Source organism: Mus caroli, chromosome 15 (genome assembly GCF_900094665.2).
Source record: "Mus caroli chromosome 15, CAROLI_EIJ_v1.1, whole genome shotgun sequence".
Taxonomy (NCBI): Eukaryota; Metazoa; Chordata; class Mammalia; order Rodentia; family Muridae; genus Mus; species Mus caroli.
The window spans coordinates 51969974-51987105 of NC_034584.1; the positions used below are offsets into that span (position 1 = coordinate 51969974).

Here is a 17132-nt window from a genome sequence, read left to right on the forward strand (position 1 = left end):
AAAATGCCTTACAGTTGGATCTCATGGAGGCATTTCCTCAACTGAAGCTCCTTTCTCTGTGATAACTCCAGCTGTGTCAAGTTGACACAAAAATAGCTAGTACAGTTACTAAAGAGTATTTTGCAGTTCTCTTTCTGGATGGCTGTGGATCTTCATAGTCAGCCTGTGTGGTAGCTGCGATTGAACCATACCTTATTTAAACATAAATGTTTGGGCTGGAGAGACAGCTGAGTGGCTAAGAGGCCTGACTGGTCTTCCCGAGGACACAGATTCAGTTCCCAGCACATACACAGGACCTAAAAACCATCCGCACCTCCAGCTCCCTCCCGAGTGGAAGGACGGATAATCTAGTGCCCTCTTCTGCCTCTGCAGGCTCTGTGTGTACACATGTGGTGTACATGAATACATGCAGGCAAAACACCTATACACATAACTAAAAATAATAAGTCTTAAATGTAAATGATTTATAATTTTTAGCAATAAACATCTTTATATATGTACCTTTTCTGCACGTAATTGAAAATGTTTTTAGCTAATTATTAACTAAGCTGTTTATAGGTCACTAGGAAAATAATAATTAAAAAAAAAATCTCCAAATCAAAAAGTATGTCCCAGGGCCTGATCAATGGCACAGTGGTTAAGGGTGCCCACATGGTCTCACTGCCATCTGTAACCCCAGCTCCAGGGCTCCAACCCTCTCTTCTGGCCTCCATGGGCATTGTATACACAAGGTTCACACACATACGTGCAAGCAGAATGCTCATACACGTAAAATAAAAATGCCTTAAAGAAAGAACTCCTGGGGACTGGATTTTCATCGTATAGTTTTAACACTGAGTGGCGTGGTGGTTGAGAGCATGGCTACCCTGAAGAGGACCCAAGTGAGGCTCTCAGCAGCCATGCCAGCTATCAGGTGGCTCACAACTATCTGTAACTCCAGTTCCATGACATCTGAGGACACCTGCACTGCACACGCACGCACGCATGCACACACACAATTTAAAATAGATCTTAAAAAGAAATAACTGCTGGGGCTCTGTGTAGTGGTGGATGGAGCACTTGGTAGAAGACCCAGGCCCTGGGTTCAGCCCCAACACTGAACTAAAGCACAGCTATGGGTGTCCTCAGCATCGGTCGGAGAGTCGGCTGGCACACAGTCTGTATTCTGCCTCTTTACCATAGATTTATCATCATGACGGTTGTTTGCTTTCCCCATGCCCCAGCTACCATACCATTTCCTACCCCTGGCAACTACTGCTCTGGTGCCCTTGTCTATGGGTTTGCCAATCGTGGATATCCCCTATACATGTACCACCTATACAGCGGCTTCTGAGGTTGGCTTCTTTCACTTAGCATAATGTGCTATAGCGTGACTCAGTGCTTTATTCATTTCAATGGCCAAGTAATGAAATGCCATGCGATCTGAGAGCTTTGGATCTCTGCTGAGCATTTAGCAAGGCTGCCAGCGTCAGCCTCACTTTCTGATTGTGCGAAGTCTCCCTGACAACAGAGAGCGTGGAACCTCTCAGGTCGGCACACTCAGACCTCCACTCCCTCCTTACACACCCAGACCTCGACTCCCTCCTTATGCACTCAGACCTCGACTCCCACCTTACACAGGTGTCCTGCCGAGGCTGCTGATGGGGAGCTTGCGGGCAGGGTAGGAATGGACGCCTTCTCCTTGAGACATATTCCACAGCATGCCACACACTTTCTGTTACCTTCCAGAATTCAGGAGTTGATTCTGAGCATCTTTGCCATTCTCTGTGTTTCTATGGTAACTTTTCAGGGACCCTGAAGTTGTCAGCAAAGTCACCCCTGTTTCCTTTTTTACTTTGACAATGAGAAAGTTACATTGACCTGGGGGCCTGAACAAAGCAAAGTCCCTTTGTGTTCAACAGGATCTTATTACAAGTCAAGAGGCTGTTGCCAAAGAAATCCGAGAAGATACAGATGCCCATAGGCGGAAAGCGGCTCTCGAAGAACATGTGTTCCAGAAGCTGCTAGAAAACAGCCAGATGGGGAGCAGAAGGGCGCAGAGGGTGAGTCTGCTGAGCCTGCTCACGTGTCGTGCGTGAGCTTACATGCGCCGTGAGCTTCAAGCTGGACTTCTGAGAGCACACGTTTGAAAGTTTTTGAAATTGCAGTGATTTCATTTATTTGTTAGTCTGGGTCCTTCGATGTCCCAGGCAGGGCTTTGTGTTCATGGTACTGAGTGTGTCGGTGATGTGCGTCTTACATGCCCTGTGAGAGGACAGTGAGACATAGAGGAACGCATGGAAGAACTAAGTAAGGTCCACACTGTTCACTCCTGTGTTCTCTGGAATTGTCCTGGGCAACATAAAAGTTGCAGAATCCCCGGCTCTGCCAGGCGTACAGGAATTTCCAAGGCATCTTACCCAGTAACTCAGGATTGGAAACACTGGCGTGAAATGAGGGGTTACGGCAGAGTTGAGGGTGCTGTGTATTGTTGAGGCCTTAAGGAAATATTTCCAGTTATTTTCTGCATTTCTTGTGTACTGCCCTTTCAGAAGTATCAGCTGAAGAGGGTTGAGATGGGACAAGAGACATTGAGGAAGAACTTTCTCTGCTATCCCTTTAACGTAATGTTAAGTGGGTGTGTCGCAGGCTGGCACTGTTCTAAAAATTAGAACTGATGGAGGCACCCGTCCCTTAGCTGACTCCTCCGAAATACCATACTGTTTTGTTTCTCTTCCCAGGTTCTGTACATCTGAAAAGGCTTTTCTTCCTAACTGCTTTCTCCGGGTGTTAAAACCAGAAGCCGTTGAATCTTACCTTTTCTCTAACCTGGCAGTTCTCAGTGAAGCAGAGTCCGTCCCTTCAGGAGCTTAGTGCTGCTGTTGTGAAGAGAGGGTTTAGTTACCACCTAAGCATGAACCGGCCTTGAACTTGCACCCTCTCCCCTGCCCCTCGCCACACACACATACCATAGTCAGCTCTAAAAGCTTTTAAAAAGTACCAGCTGCCCTAGTGATGGGTTTGACTGGTTTATGGTGGGGCCAGAAAGTCAGTTTGTTTAAACACCCACCCAGGCTAAGTAGATTCTTGGATACAGCAGGTGGATGCCCACATCTTTCTGAAGTTTACTCTTTCTTAGGTGATGGAGGACAATTTGGCAAAGGCTGAGCAAGCCTGCCTGAATGCCGACTGGCAGATTCAGACTTTACATAAGCAGAAGTGTGACGATCAACAGCGCAGCCAGGGCTACTATGAAGTCGCCACTCTCCTCCGTGAGAACAGACGGAAAGAGGTCGAAGTGTTAAATGCGATGATGGAGGAGGAGGCTAAGAAAGTAAGGGAAGCTTACAGACTTCTGGCTAGTGTATTAAGCTAACCTCTTTCCATGCTGGCTGGGGACTGGACCCAGGGCTTTACAGACACAGGGCAGGCACCCTCCCACCAAGTTATGCCCCTAACCCATCAAATGATCAAAATACAACGGGTACTATTCAAGAACATCGTCTAATCCTGACGCTGCTTACAAATGATCCCATGTCTTATATTGGTATATACATTGTTATATTGTTGTCTCCACTTAGTGACTTTTGGGTTTGTTCTTGCTAACTTGATGCTATAATAGTACTGTAATACTTAAAAAACAGTAAGAGAATTTAAAGGAAAGACACTGTAGCCAGTAGTAGGCAGACCCAAAGTAGCAGAGCTATAAGGAGGACAAGGTGACAGACTGCCGTTGGGGTCATGGCTGTACTGACACTTGCCTTCCCACTCTGTGCCCTGCTGCGTGACCTTCATTCCTTACCACTGTGTCACTCACTCAGTGATGCCAGAGTCACAGCTGTGTATCTTTTGGCTGACCCAACCACTCTGGTGCCTTAGGAAAGTGACCTGGGAGGTCCAGGCTTTAGGTGGGTAACATCGGTGTCCTCCTGGAAGCTGGCACCTCATGGCCCTTTCCCAGGTTCACCTTCCTCCTGAGGGAACCTGTCTTTAGCCCTTTTATTCAAGGATAGAAAAGAAGGTTGAAAGTATGGGGTGGTACCCAAAATACTGACATCGTTAGCTATAGGAACATTGTGGGGGGTGGGGGGGGGGGGGGGGGAGCCCTCCCTTCAAGACAAGGATTGCTGGCAATGTGTCAACAGACTGTAAACTTTGGTGAAATTTACTTGAGGTAAAATAACGGCTTGAGGGTGGACTGAGTCCTTGCACGAGTGTCTCGGCACAATCCATTGTGTCCAGCATCCTGAGTTCTAACGCTGCCTCTACTGTTGTATGGTCTTGGGAAAGCTGGAGACTGCTCTGATGAGTGGAGGGGACATGATCTCTGCTGTCCTTTGGCCTCAGAGTTTGAGATTCTTTAAAGTTTGCATTTAATGAATTGGCATTTTAATCACAAAATGTGTCTGTGGGTTTCTGTGTCACATTTCTGGATGTTGTAGATTCACTACTTAGTCATCCTGTGAACTCATTTTAAGATGAACTTTCTCATTTTATAGGGGGAAGGCTGGGCAGTAGGAATCTCTAACCTTTATGATTGATGTGTGTCCCAGAGCCAAGGGAAGAGGTCTCTGACTTCCCTTGTCTTTGTAACCTGGGCACAGCATTCGTATTAGATGGAAAGGCACTCCCATGGCTGGGAGGCCAGCTGAGTCTGCTAAGTCCTGGGACCTGGGACACAGTCGCTGCTTGCTGGGCAGAGTTGAGACTCAGCTTCCTGCTTCACGTGCTAACAAGACCTGCCTCTGCCCTGGCTTCTCACGTGGCCACGCCGAGTCCACAGCAGCACCAGGGCCTGTGTGCTTCATCCTGTGCAGAGAGGCAGAGGCAATGGGGGAGCTGCTCTGCCGGAGTAGTCTGTTTGCAGTGTCTAATGCTCTTTTTGTCCTGCATGTGTGCAGTGGAAGGAAGCCGAAGAGAAGGAATTCCATTTGCAATCAGCAAAGAAAGCCTCTGCCCTTTCAGATGCCTCTCGAAAGTGGTTTTTAAGGCAGGAGACAAGTGCAGCTTTGGAGCATGAAGGTGAGTGTCTACAGGGTCTGCGCTGTTACAGATTCCTTAACATGCTCTTACCGTGATAAACTCTACCACTCTCTTCTGTTGCTTTCATTCAAATTACGCTTGGCATGGGGGGGGGGGCGGTGGCAGTGAGAGGTACAGGGACAGATGGTAGGCTGTAGAAGTAGAATTCATGAATATGGAGTTCTTGTTAAGAAAATACCTCTGAGCTGCGGACAGGGCTTAGCAATAGAGTGCCTGCCTCCCATATGAGAAACCCAAGCTCAGTCCCAGCACAGACCTCACAGGTCTGTCCTTATTCCAGACGACTGTGGTCTTTGGTGCTCTCTTAATCTGGAATCTGCTTTGTTCCCTAAGAACTATTCTAATTTTAGTAAGGATCTATGCTTTGCCAACAACAGTGTGCTCAGCAGCACAGGACCTTGCAGAACCTAACTTAAGTTTTAGGAGAAGGCTTACAACCATTCAACTCAAAAGTCAAAATTCTGTTGGGCCGGTTGAGATGAGTCAGTGGGTAATGGCCCCTGGTGCCGTGCCTGGCAGCCTGTGTGGAAATCCCAGGACCTATATGATGGAAGAGGAACTCCCTCCCCGAGTCATCTTCCCACCTCCATATGTGCAGTGTGGCACACATGTGCGTACACATGCACAAAATACATACGACAGACAAACAAGTGTAATTTTAGATGAAAATTATAATTCACCATTCTAACGCAGCATACAGGTAAGGGGAAGTTTTCCTGACTGCATTTTGTACTGCCAGTCTCCTTATAGTATATGATTATTACCTTTTAACAACAGCTTCCCTGGTACATACTTCCCTCAGGGTACAGTTCGCCTGCTTGTAGTGTACAGTCAGAGTATGTGCTCATTCAGGCTTGGTGTGGTAGTCTGTACCTGTGATGCAAGCACTCAGGAGGCTGCCGTGAGGTTCAGGCCTGTCGGAGCTGCATAGTGAGAGGTGAGGGGAGAGAGAAGGGCTGCAGTCTCACAGGGAAATCTCCTTCTGCTAGAAATAGGACATCCTGGGCTTCAGCGTAGTTGACCTTGAAAACCTTCTGTCTGGTTGTGAAAGCCTAACACGAAGGGCTGCATGCGCACTGAAGCCCATCCACGTGAAGTCGCCAGGGCTGGCGCATGTGTATGGAGAAGAGTAGAGGGGTGATCGCCAGAAAGTGCTGGGGGAACGACTACTAAATGTCCCAAAAGGAGTGAGGATGACTGTAATCACTTTCGATGTATCGATAACATTAAATTTCTCACTTTCAAAAAGATGAACTGGCCAAATGTGGTGGCACATCCTAAAATCCCAGCATTCGGGAGATAGAGGCAAGAGCATCAGAAGTTCGAGGCCAGCCTGCACAACCTGAGAATCTGTCTCAAACAGAAGGAAGGATATGGTACATAAAGTATATATCAATAGACCAGTTCCTCAGAGACTAAAGACAGTGAGAGCCAACAAGATGGTGCTGCCATGTGTCGTCCACACGTGCCTGATGACCTGAGTTTAATCCTCAGAAGTCACAGTGGAAGGAGAAGCAGCCCCTGAAAACCACGCTACCCCGCCCGCTCGCACTGGCTCAGCCTGTGTGCACACTCTCCCCACCACAGAGTAACATTGGGAAACATGGTCATCACATGGAGCCATTGGGCCAGGTCTCAAAATGCTATGTGTTGAAGAAAGAACAGGGAGGGCTTAGCAGAAAGAGATGACACTTGGGACAGATGACCATGATGGAATGTAAGGGACGAAGGGCAGGGCAGGACCCTGGCCCAAGTTCGTGGGGGTGAGCACAGCCGCGGAGATGTGTGCCTTTGGTTTCTCTAAGTCCAGTTCCGTCTTTATAAAGCGAGACGATTCTGGACTGGGATCTTGAGTGTTGTTACATTTATCTCACTGTTTTCTAACCCCTGTCATTTCTAGGCATATTTGAGAAATGGATGTATACATACATATTGAGAATGTTTTCTCTAGGACTTTTTGTGGACTTATCACCCGATATTCCTCACAGAATTGGATGAGCATAACCCAGAGTGGTATAAAGCTGCCTGCTTTTTGGTGTTAAGGGAACTGCAGCAGAGAGTGCATGTCCATGGGTGGCTGTAAATGCCTTGTGCCAAGAGAACATGTGGCCAGCATCAGGAATCCCAGCCACGGGACAGTGCACTGGGGCCTGGCTCGGGTTTAGAGGGGATGAAGACAGCCACAGACAATAGGGTCTCTTGTGCTAGGCCAAGGAGTGGGGCCCAGACTGTTACCAGGCTATTCAACCAGCTGCAAGACACAGCCTAGGGAGGCACTAGGACAGGTTCTCCTGCACCGAGCTCCAGGCCAGTGCTCAGGAGTTGGGGAAGCAAGGGAGCTGGTGTGCACTGTTGGTTCCTTTTGCATTTCATGGTTTATGTGATATGAACTCATTAAATAAGTATTAGTTTTTAAAAATAAACGGTCAGGGGTGGGGAGATGGCTCAAGTATTCTCTGAGCCACCATGAAAACGGGAATTCCCCCTATCCAGGTAAGTGTCAGGAGGGCATGGAAGACTGCTTGTAATCCCAGCTCTCCAGAGACAGAGACACAGGAGCCCTGGAGCAATCTGGCCAGTTGGACTAGCTGAATTGGGCAATGTCTGGGTTGTAGTTAAGAGCCTCAGTATAGAAAGTGGGCAGCAGACTCCTGACATCAGTGTCTGTCCCCCAGATGCACATGGACACATGTGCCTGCACATCCACATACCCACGCATAAAAAAGTGAGTAGTCACCTCTGAAGTCTTAAAGAGCATGCTTTGAGGGAAGGAAAGCATCAGGCTGCAGCGCAGAAAGTATAGGCACTTCTTTTTTAAGTGTTCAGATGTGTGATGGGGAGGGAGCATCTTTCAGTAAATTTCAGGTTGCTTTAAGTCCACACATGCAGAACTGCATTGGTGGTGACGCTCTGATGCAGCGGGTGCAATAACGGACTGAGCAGAGCAGGGCTGAAGCAAAGGCCAGCTTACCTTCACAGACAAGCCTGCTCCACCAATGCTTGAGATACTGCTATAGGCAGAAGGCCAGTGCTTGGCTGAGCAGGAAAACATCACTGAACAGCCTCTGGCGGTGACAGATTAGACAGGATAGTGGAGGCCAGGGCAGACAGATCTCAGCTCTGGAAAGGGTGAGTAAGAGGAGCCAGGGCCTGGCTTGTGGCTCATCTGCTGCATGGCAGTGGGGTCGTCCCCTACACTGGGACATTTGGAGGCTGGCAAGCTTGTCACATGGCTCCATTCCCTCCCTATGTCAAGCTTTTTGATGATGGAGATGGTGATGATGCAGGTGAGGCAGATTCCAAAAGGCCTTGTTAGCATACGTGGAGCAGTGGGGGTCAGGGCTGGGGGAAACAGCTGAAGGTGAGCACGCTTTTGCTGATGCTTATGTCCATGTGTTCACTTTGCACTGAGTGCATGGCTATAGCAGGGTTCTCTCCATCCACTACACTGTCCTGCAGATTCACTCTAGAAGTCGAGTTTGGCAGCAAGTGCCTTGCCCTGCTAAGCTGCTCATCAGCCCTGTGTGATTGTCATTCTGAGGGTGCAGGTAATGAGCAGAAGGGCACCTTTGGGATCACCCCTGACCTCTTCTCTTGCAGGGAAAGGAATCTGGAGCCTTGGGTGAGCTGGGCAAATGCTCTCCCACTGAGAGATGCTGCTGGCCCCTGGTGTCTATGTCTTAGCTATTTGATGGCCTTTTGTTTTAGCTGAAGATGTTCTTAAAAAGCCACGAGCAGAGTTTCTGTGCAGCTCTTGATCCCTGACACTGTGTTTCCTCTGTGCTGAATGGCCGCAGTGTTCTTCCCAGAACAAGATGGTAATCATCCGTGCAAGTGTGAGTTACCGAGCACTGTCTGTCGGTAATAGAAGGTTTCTGCTCACTCTCACACATCCTTTCTCACTCCTCTTTATGAGCAGAAATGCCTTGGTTGCAAAGGCAGTACGTGGACTCAGCCTATCTGCCTCAAACCTCACGATTACATGATGTTTCTGACATGGACCCCTCAACACACAGTAAGTTGATAAATAAGGACGCCTCTGTATTGTTTGACATTTCATACCATTTAAGCAGAGTGGAGACCAGGAGAGGAGGTAGAGCACATGTGCTTTCCCAGGGCACTGTCAGTAGGGAGTCTAGAATGGGGCAGTGGGAACCTCGCAGCTCTGCTGGGGAAGACAGGATGAGGAGCAGCCTCACACACGGGTCATGTGACTCCCCGGATAGCAGGCTTAGACACTGACTAGACTAGTAACATTGTTCCAGCATGCCCCACCCTTACCCACCTGAGAAAGGTCAGCAGGTTGACTGGTGGCTGTGAGAGGCTGGCTAGGTGACCCGTGATCAAGGGGTCACTTGACTTGTGCCCAGGGCAGGAAGGGCAGGGCTGAGATCGTGAGTTGGCCCTTGAGGAACTAATCATATCCCAGTAGAGTCGGTAAGTCAGAAAAGGAGCTGGTGGGTGACTATAGACGCAGGCCTGTAATCCCAGTCACTAGGCAGGCTAAGAAGATAGGTCAAGCCGGGCGTGGTGGCGCACGCCTTTAATCCCAGCACTCGGGAGGCAGAGGCAGGCGGATTTCTGAGTTCAAGGCCAGCCTGGTCTTCAGAAGTGAGTTCCAGGACAGCCAGGGCTATTACAGAGAAACCCTGTCTCGGAAAAAAAAAAAACAAAAAAACAAAAACAAAAAAAGAAGATAGGTCAAGGCCAGGCCAGCCTGAGAGCCTAGTGATGCTCAGGATGAAGGGGCTGGTGATAGGCTCAGTGTGGGGCCAGGGTTATCACCAAAAAAAAAACAAAAAAAAAAAACACCATATGTATGTATGTGTATGTATGTATGTATGTATATGTGTATGTATGTATGTGTGTGTGTGTATGTATGTATACATGTATATATACATACACACATATATAAATATACATATATACATAATTTTTTAAATCTAATAAGGAGAAGACAAGAAAACTATTAGACTTTTAACTGGCTTTCCAATAAAGCTATTGTGTAGATAAGGGAAATTTGACTTTTTGAGAGATCTTTTGAGCTCTCTTAGAAGAACAGCCTTTTATACAAGGTCCCCGGGAGCAGGCTTTATGAGAGCTGTGACTAATGGCAAGTCATGAAACTCCACTGTCATGTGAAGTAGCTTGGCTGAGTCCTGTTGGGCGCATCTGTAAGTTCTGTGCCAGAAGAGTAATTAAGCCTTGTCCTTTCTTCAGACTTAAATATTTCTTTTGATAGACAAGGTTCACTGTCTTACTCAAGCAGCTGGAGCAGCCCTGTGCCTCCAGCCTGCACTGGGGACCCGACACACCCCGTGTACACACACACACCTGGAGCAGTGCACACCCAGATAATCTGCACTTCAGAGGGGTAAGGAGGAACCAGGGTTGTTTGGCAGCAAATGAAAGCGGATTGGCTGCCTGCTTTGGGGCATGAAACCCGTTTTCAGAAGCTGAAGCCATTTAAATGTGTAGGGACACTCCCTCCATCCCACAACATGGAGCAGTGTAAACTCCAGCAGCCTGCTACTTTAGTGCTGACCTGGACTCCCCCACGCTACAATGGTCCAGTATTTGGGGGCACGGTTATGGAGTGTAGCTCCTGACCTGGAGTCTATCTGTCCTCCTTTCCGTTGAGTAGCGTGGCAGGATGTGTGCAGCCCTGAAGAGCTCAAAAACCCCTTTGGCTGGGGATGAAACCACAGCGAGCCGGGTAATATGGTTGCCGTTTTGTTCAAGAAATTTGTTTTTTAATTTGTTGGTTTTGTTACTGATTATTCTAACGATTGCACTGAAGATAAGTACTATATTAGTACTTCAGAAAACTCAGCTGCTGATTAATTTTCCAGTTTTTTCAAGAAACAATCCAACAGAATGGAACCACACGGAACACGACCTTCTCAAGAACGTGCGAGATCTTCGCAGGAGACTCACAGCCCGGGCTCGGAACAGCTGTCAGCACCCTCATCTTTTGGTGACATAAAAGACATTTCACCATTAAACAATCAGAGATACCTTTTTTAAATCAATGGCATTGATTTTTTTCAATTATTTATTCTAATTTTTTTATAAAGATCAGCCTTTTGTATAGAGAAATATGTCTATAAAATTATGTTTTCTATTGAATTATAATGCTTTGGCTTGTAAAGGGCTTCTGGAATCTTTCACAATAAAGATTTTTGGAAACTATCAAAGCTGAACTGTCTTCTTTGCTTACAAAGACCAGCACAGACTTCTGATAAGATGAGGTTTATTTTAAAGATAAATGGAGACATAAACAAGAAGACTCAAGTCTAGGAGACTGCAGAGTGAGTACAGGGGCAGGCCCAAGCCTGATGACCTAAGTTCCCAGGCTAGACCACAGGCCAGAAGGAGAGAACCAAGCTGTCCACTGTCGTGCCCATCATAAGCAAATACACGTGTGATGTCAAACTGCAGTACTGGGATTGCCTGAAGGGCCCACTTGTGTTCTGCGCTTCTGGACTGTTGGGCCTCTTGCTGTGACCCCACCCACCCCAGCGCTGGCTCAGCTCAGCTTCTCCAGTGTCTCCTGCCCTCTACTGACAGTAGCCAGGAGTGACTGCCTCTACCCCTCCAGCTGCTGCCTGGGCCTCCCTTTCATCTCTGAGGGACCTGCGAAGATTGAAGATTCAACATTTATCTATAGTTCCTAGCCCAGTGCTTGGTATATAATAGATGTGTGGTACTTTGCAGTAATTCTGTTTTCTGGGGTCACTCAGAAGAATCTTGCAGTAAACCAAATACATCTGGAAAATGCTCTCCGTTATCCACAAAGAATCATAATAAGACACCACCTGTCTTTGTGCAAACATTGGTTTCTCAGAAGTGCTTCCTCAGCCTGGACCTTTCCAGCCATTACAATAGAGGCCGTTGACAGTGTTTTGCCACAGAAATAGAGGACATAGAATGTAGAAGGTGGTGAGTACTTTAGAAAAGGAGCCTGCAGACCTAAAAGCACTTAAAAGGCTAAAAGCACTTCTAAAATGCTGCGGTTCCACCTGGCACAATCAGCTGTGTATTGCAAACATCATCTCTTAAGTCCTTTAAAAGAAAAGGATGTATCTGTGTGTATGTGTGCGCCTGTGTGAGTTTGTATGCATTACATGCATGCAGGAGCCCAGAGAGGTCGGAAAAGTGTGTCAAATCCCATGGAGCAAGAATTAACAAGTGGTTGTGAGCCGTCATGTGAGTGCTGTGAACCAAACCCAGATCCTCTGCAAGAGAGTGCTCATAAGTGCTGGGTCATCTCTCCATCCCTTTTAGGTCCTTTCTGGCTGGAATTTAGACCTTCTCTAATTACCTTTGTAAGTGTGTGTGGGTGTGCATGCTCATGAGTGTGAACATGTGTGGCCTTGGACATAGAATTGTAATATCACATTTCTTTAAAGTTTCCATCCCTGTAGCAAAAGGCATTTAAGAGTACTCTTGCCCAAATGAAGATGGTTTTCCGTAACCTTGAACTTTTCCACCCTCGCACAAGTTCCAGAAATAACAACTCCGAGACTGAATTATTTATGAATAATTGCCTTTGGCCAGTAGCTTTGGCTTGTTTCCGCTAGCTTAAAACTCAATTAACCTGTTTCAACTAGTCTAAGTCATACCACATGCCTAGTTACCTCTCCTTCACTCTCATGCGACCGTATTCCTGAGAGTTTGAGCAAAAATCCTTGCGGCACCTCACTCTAGCCCAGAAGTCTCCGTACTACAACTCCCACCTCCCTACTTCCTGTCTAAGCTGATAGGCCAGCAGCATTTAATAGACAGGTGCTGCTTCCATACACTGCACGAGAGAGGCTCTCTACATTTTCTACTGCATTCTCTTGTTTTCTGAGTGAAGCAGCCACATGCTCTGAGTTGCCATCTCAAAGGTTCTCACATTTAATTAAATATATAAAGGGCATTTCCAATTATCTCTTCCTGCTTCTTAGCTGGGGCAGGGGGCTGGTGGTGTGTCCTTGTGTGTGCATGTGGAGGCCAGAGGCCAACACTAGTTGTCATTTGCTAGATGCTAGCCACCTGACTTTTTTTTGTTTTTGTTTTTTGTTTGGTTGGTTGGTTGGTTTTGGTTTTTTTGGTTTTTGGTTTTTTGAGACAGGGTTTCTCTGTGTAGCCCTGGCTGTCCTGGCACTCACTCTGTAGACCAGGCTGGCCTCGAACTCAGAAATCTGCCTGCCTCTGCCTCCCAAGTGCTGGGATTAAAGGCATGCGCCACCACCACCCGGGGACACCTGACTTTTTTGAGACATGTCTGGATTAATTTTTTTTTTTTAGTGCAGGTTCTGGGGATTGAACTTAGCTCCTCTTGTTGGCACTTCACCAACTGAGCCATCTCTGCAGCCCCCGTGGTGTGAGCCAGGTGGTGCTGACCACGACCTTTTCTTTTACTCATAGGACTTTCCTCCAGTGCTGAACAAGATTTGTGTATGTTGGTAAGGGCCTTTCCAAAGCGACTGCCACAGAAGGTGACATGGACTAGGGACTATATGTGGCATGATTTATGAATACGGCTGCACTTACCAGGGATTCTGAATTTGATGCTTAATGTAATTGTACCAGTCTGGGTCCAAATCACCCAACTGTGCGGAGCAAGCATAACAAAAGACATAATAAACTCATAGGGAACCAAGTAAGAGATGAGAAGGGAACACTGGAGAGTACACCAGAAGGACAGACTCACAGGGGTTACCTTTGCCAAAGCTAGTCTACATCCCCAGGCAGCAGAAAACTGTGTCACAGTATCGGGGACCCACACCATTCCAAGCTGACAACTGAGCATACACGAAGACTCAGGGTGGGACGATCATGCCGTCAGACCATGGGGGAAAGTACCCATATGCACAGACAAGCCAAGGCTGGTGGGCTAGACTCAAAGTACACCTGCTAGCTGAGATCTGGAACCTGCCCAGCTTGTGTTGAGCCTGCAGTGACGTAGCATCAGTCAGGATGCAGCTACACTCTCCTCCAGGACCCCCTGAATATCACACGCATGCACACACACACACACACACACACACACACACACACACACACATTTTGCTGTGGGGCCTTGAAACAGAAACAAAAGTAAGCAGAGATGTGTAGCTGACAGCGTCACAGAAGAAAAGAGGACCTTGGCCCCCGCTGCAGAGCAGGGATCAGAGGGACACAACATCAGCATGCACAAGCTGGAAGAGGCTCTATAGTTTCTTGGTTAATTGACAAGTAGACCCAATATTGGCCTCTGTTTGGTGAAACTGAGATCTCTGCATTTGTCCAGCATGAAATAGATCCCAGCTCCTTAAACATAGGTCGTGAGCCGATATGGAGTCCTGCCACTGCATGGGGGAGTCATGAAACTTTGGCAACATGAAGAGGTTTCTGAACACACCACAGGCAAAACTTAGTTCAATAACAAACACAGTGGTTCTGGCGCTTACCAAGGTTGCATCACTCAGCACCACCATAGCCTCTGTTCTGAACACACATGCGCACTGGGCAGGTTCCAGATCTCAGCTAGCAGGCATACTTTATCACCCACCAGCCTTGGCTTGTCTGTGCATAAGTGTGCATTCCCATGGCCCCCTGATGTGGTCACCCAATTATGTCACCCCACGAAACACCAGTATCCACTGATGAGAACATCTCCGCTCTGATTCGAGATCGTTGTATGCTATAAACCCCAGGGTTTTTGCTGTACATGCTGAGTTTTTTGTTCTTACAGAAAAATAATGAGTTAATTACAGAAACAAATATTTAATATATCCCTATCATCATTTCTTAGCTCATAAGTACCAAATTAGGGTATTTTTAGGTTGTATCGTAGTTGAAATGTTTGGTTTTTAAAATTGCTGTTTAGGCTGCAGATATTGCTGGTATTGCAGATATTGATGGTAGACTGTTTGGGATCTAGCTAGCAGTGTTAAAATTGCTGTTTGGGTTTCAAAAAAAAAACTCACTAAGCAAATTTTGGCTGGAGATCAGGTCAGAATTTCCAACAATTTCTGCAATGGCCCAGAATGTACATATTTATGCAAAGCAGTGTTCTTAACATTGGTAACTATAAAATCGAAGTATCATCAATTTTGTGAGGTGGGTTGTGTGCCTGCTCTCTTGAGACATAGGCTCATAGCCCAGGCTTGCCTCAAACTTGCTGTGAGGCTGAGAGTAACTGTGAACTAACCTCCCTGCCCCCACCTGCCAAGAGCTGTGAGGACAGGCACGCGCTACCATACCCAACACATTACCGTCAGCTCTGGAGAAGGGTTAAATTATATGTATAGCCAGAATTGGTGTTAAAGACTGTTTTAAAAACTCCCCCCTCAGAGTACCTAAGCTGAAAGCCTCAGGTTCGCTGTGTGGTGGTGGCCATTCACAGCACTCTTACTATAAGCAGCCCATGATCTTTCAGATTCTCCAATCACAGTCAAGTTATTTTTCAACTTAAAAATAAATTTGTGGTTTCTTCTCAGTAAATTTTATTTGTATATGTATTTATATACTTATAAACCCAGGTTCTCGTAAAATTTCTCAGGCCAAAAAGGGAGGGGTCATGGGTGGAAAAAAATCTTAGGAATCCTTAGTGTGGATAAAGGTCTTCAAAGCTTAGGAAGCCAGGAACCGAAATGAAGATTTATGACATGACCCCACATACACCTCACACACACACACACACACACACCTCCCAAGTCCAGGTTGGAGTCCAAAAACCAGACGCCAGTAAGACACCGCAAAGGCGAAATGTCTGCAAAGCTGAGGATGTCCGTGGTGGCTCTGATGGCAGACAGTAAGAAATGCCACGCCTACGACTGCAGTCTGTGGTAGTAGGGACCCAACGGGCTTTTTAATTTCTAGGTCAGCGGTGGACAGCAAGGTTCAGTCAGGCAATCTGTCAGGGCTCCTTGGACGTTGTTTTGTCTCTAAGGAAGGAGACAGGCAGACTACTAAAATGGTGGCGCACGCCTTTAATCCTGACACTCGGGAGGTAGAGGCAGGAGGATCTCTGTGAGTTGGAGACCAACCTGGTCTACAGAGAGCGTTCCAGGACAGCCAGAGCTACAAAGAGAAATCATGTCTCAAAAATCAAAACAACAAAACGGTGTACGTAAGAGGAAAGACTCCAGACCCAATGGCCCAGAGTCCAACTTGAGCCACACAGTTGACCTGAAGCCCCGGTTCCATTTAAGGTAATCCCTATATTTCAGACCCCAAACCTCATGGTTGAAGGGAAGGCAGGGTCCCCTTAAGGAAGGACCTTGTGGTAGAGCCACGTGTTCGCTTGCTAAGTATTCTTTAAGCCTCCTCCAAGGAAACTATGGGATGATGTGTGCGAAGGAAAAATCAGCCAGGCGCGATGGGAATTACTAGAGGACGAACTGACGTTACTGCGTTCTACCACCCAGAGTGGGGGCTGGTGGTGATCCAGAGAGTTTTCAGGGAAGTTTGGATCCCAGGGAGTGAAGAGGGCCATCTGTGCCTATCTTCCGAGCCCCCGAACCAGCCACTGAAGTAAACACACCCCAGAAAATGACTGACCCTCCACTGCCCCAAGACGCTCTGAAGAAGGGCTGTAACCGGGGAGGGTAGCAGCTGGGAAGGTGGGGGGTGGGCGATAGCCGACACACCCCACGGGACTTGCTATCTGACCTGTGATCGCACGGCTGCTGCCTGCAGGAGTGGTCAGGACCCCTAGAGACCTCGAGCGCCTGGGCGGGTCCCCACGGCCTCCCTCCCGGCTCCACGCCCCTCGCACCACACTGTTTCCTGAACCTAGCAGAAATGGACCGCCTCCCTTCCCGGGCCAGTCCGCGACCCCAGCGATCACCAGATTGTTTTCAAGGTCCGGGTCCGCTTAGAACACGGCAGCCATTCCACGCCTCGCCAACGCAAGACACTCAACAAGAAAGTAAAATTTCCTTCTGGCAAGAAATTAGACCCGGAACAGCCAAAAGTATTGTGCCCCGTGTGAGGATCGAACTCACGACCTTCAGATTATGAGACTGACGCGCTACCTACTGCGCTAACGAGGCACCTATGTGCTGCTTCCGGCCTGAATCCCAAGACTCTGTTGGATAGCCCAGTGCGCATGCTCAGAGGCTTGAGTTTAGTTA

The 17132-nt window shown here is 47.6% G+C and overlaps 1 protein-coding gene and 1 non-coding gene across 6 annotated transcripts in view; one reads left to right on the plus strand and one right to left on the minus strand.

Annotated features, from left to right (window-relative positions):
- The window catches only part of Tbc1d31 (TBC1 domain family member 31), a 63852-nt gene extending 52638 nt beyond the window's left edge, over positions 1-11214 (plus strand). For 3 of the 5 annotated variants that reach the window (XM_021184041.2, XM_029469732.1, XM_029469734.1), the window contains 5 exons: positions 1902-2042; positions 3119-3313; positions 4881-5001; positions 8942-9037; positions 10875-11193. In XM_021184041.2, the coding sequence (XP_021039700.1) occupies positions 1902-2042; positions 3119-3313; positions 4881-5001; positions 8942-9037; positions 10875-11008 (687 nt within the window). In that variant the 3' untranslated portion in view covers positions 11009-11193. Of the gene's footprint in view, positions 1-1901; positions 2043-3118; positions 3314-4880; positions 5002-8941; positions 9038-10874 lie in introns of all 5 variants that reach the window. The other 2 variants (XM_021184042.1, XM_029469733.1) reach the window with 1 other exon arrangement.
- A 5764-nt stretch (positions 11215-16978) lies between these two features.
- On the minus strand, positions 16979-17051 carry Trnam-cau. The gene has a single exon. It is a non-coding gene; the product is annotated as a tRNA-Met (tRNA).
- Between the last annotated feature and the right edge of the window lie 81 nt (positions 17052-17132).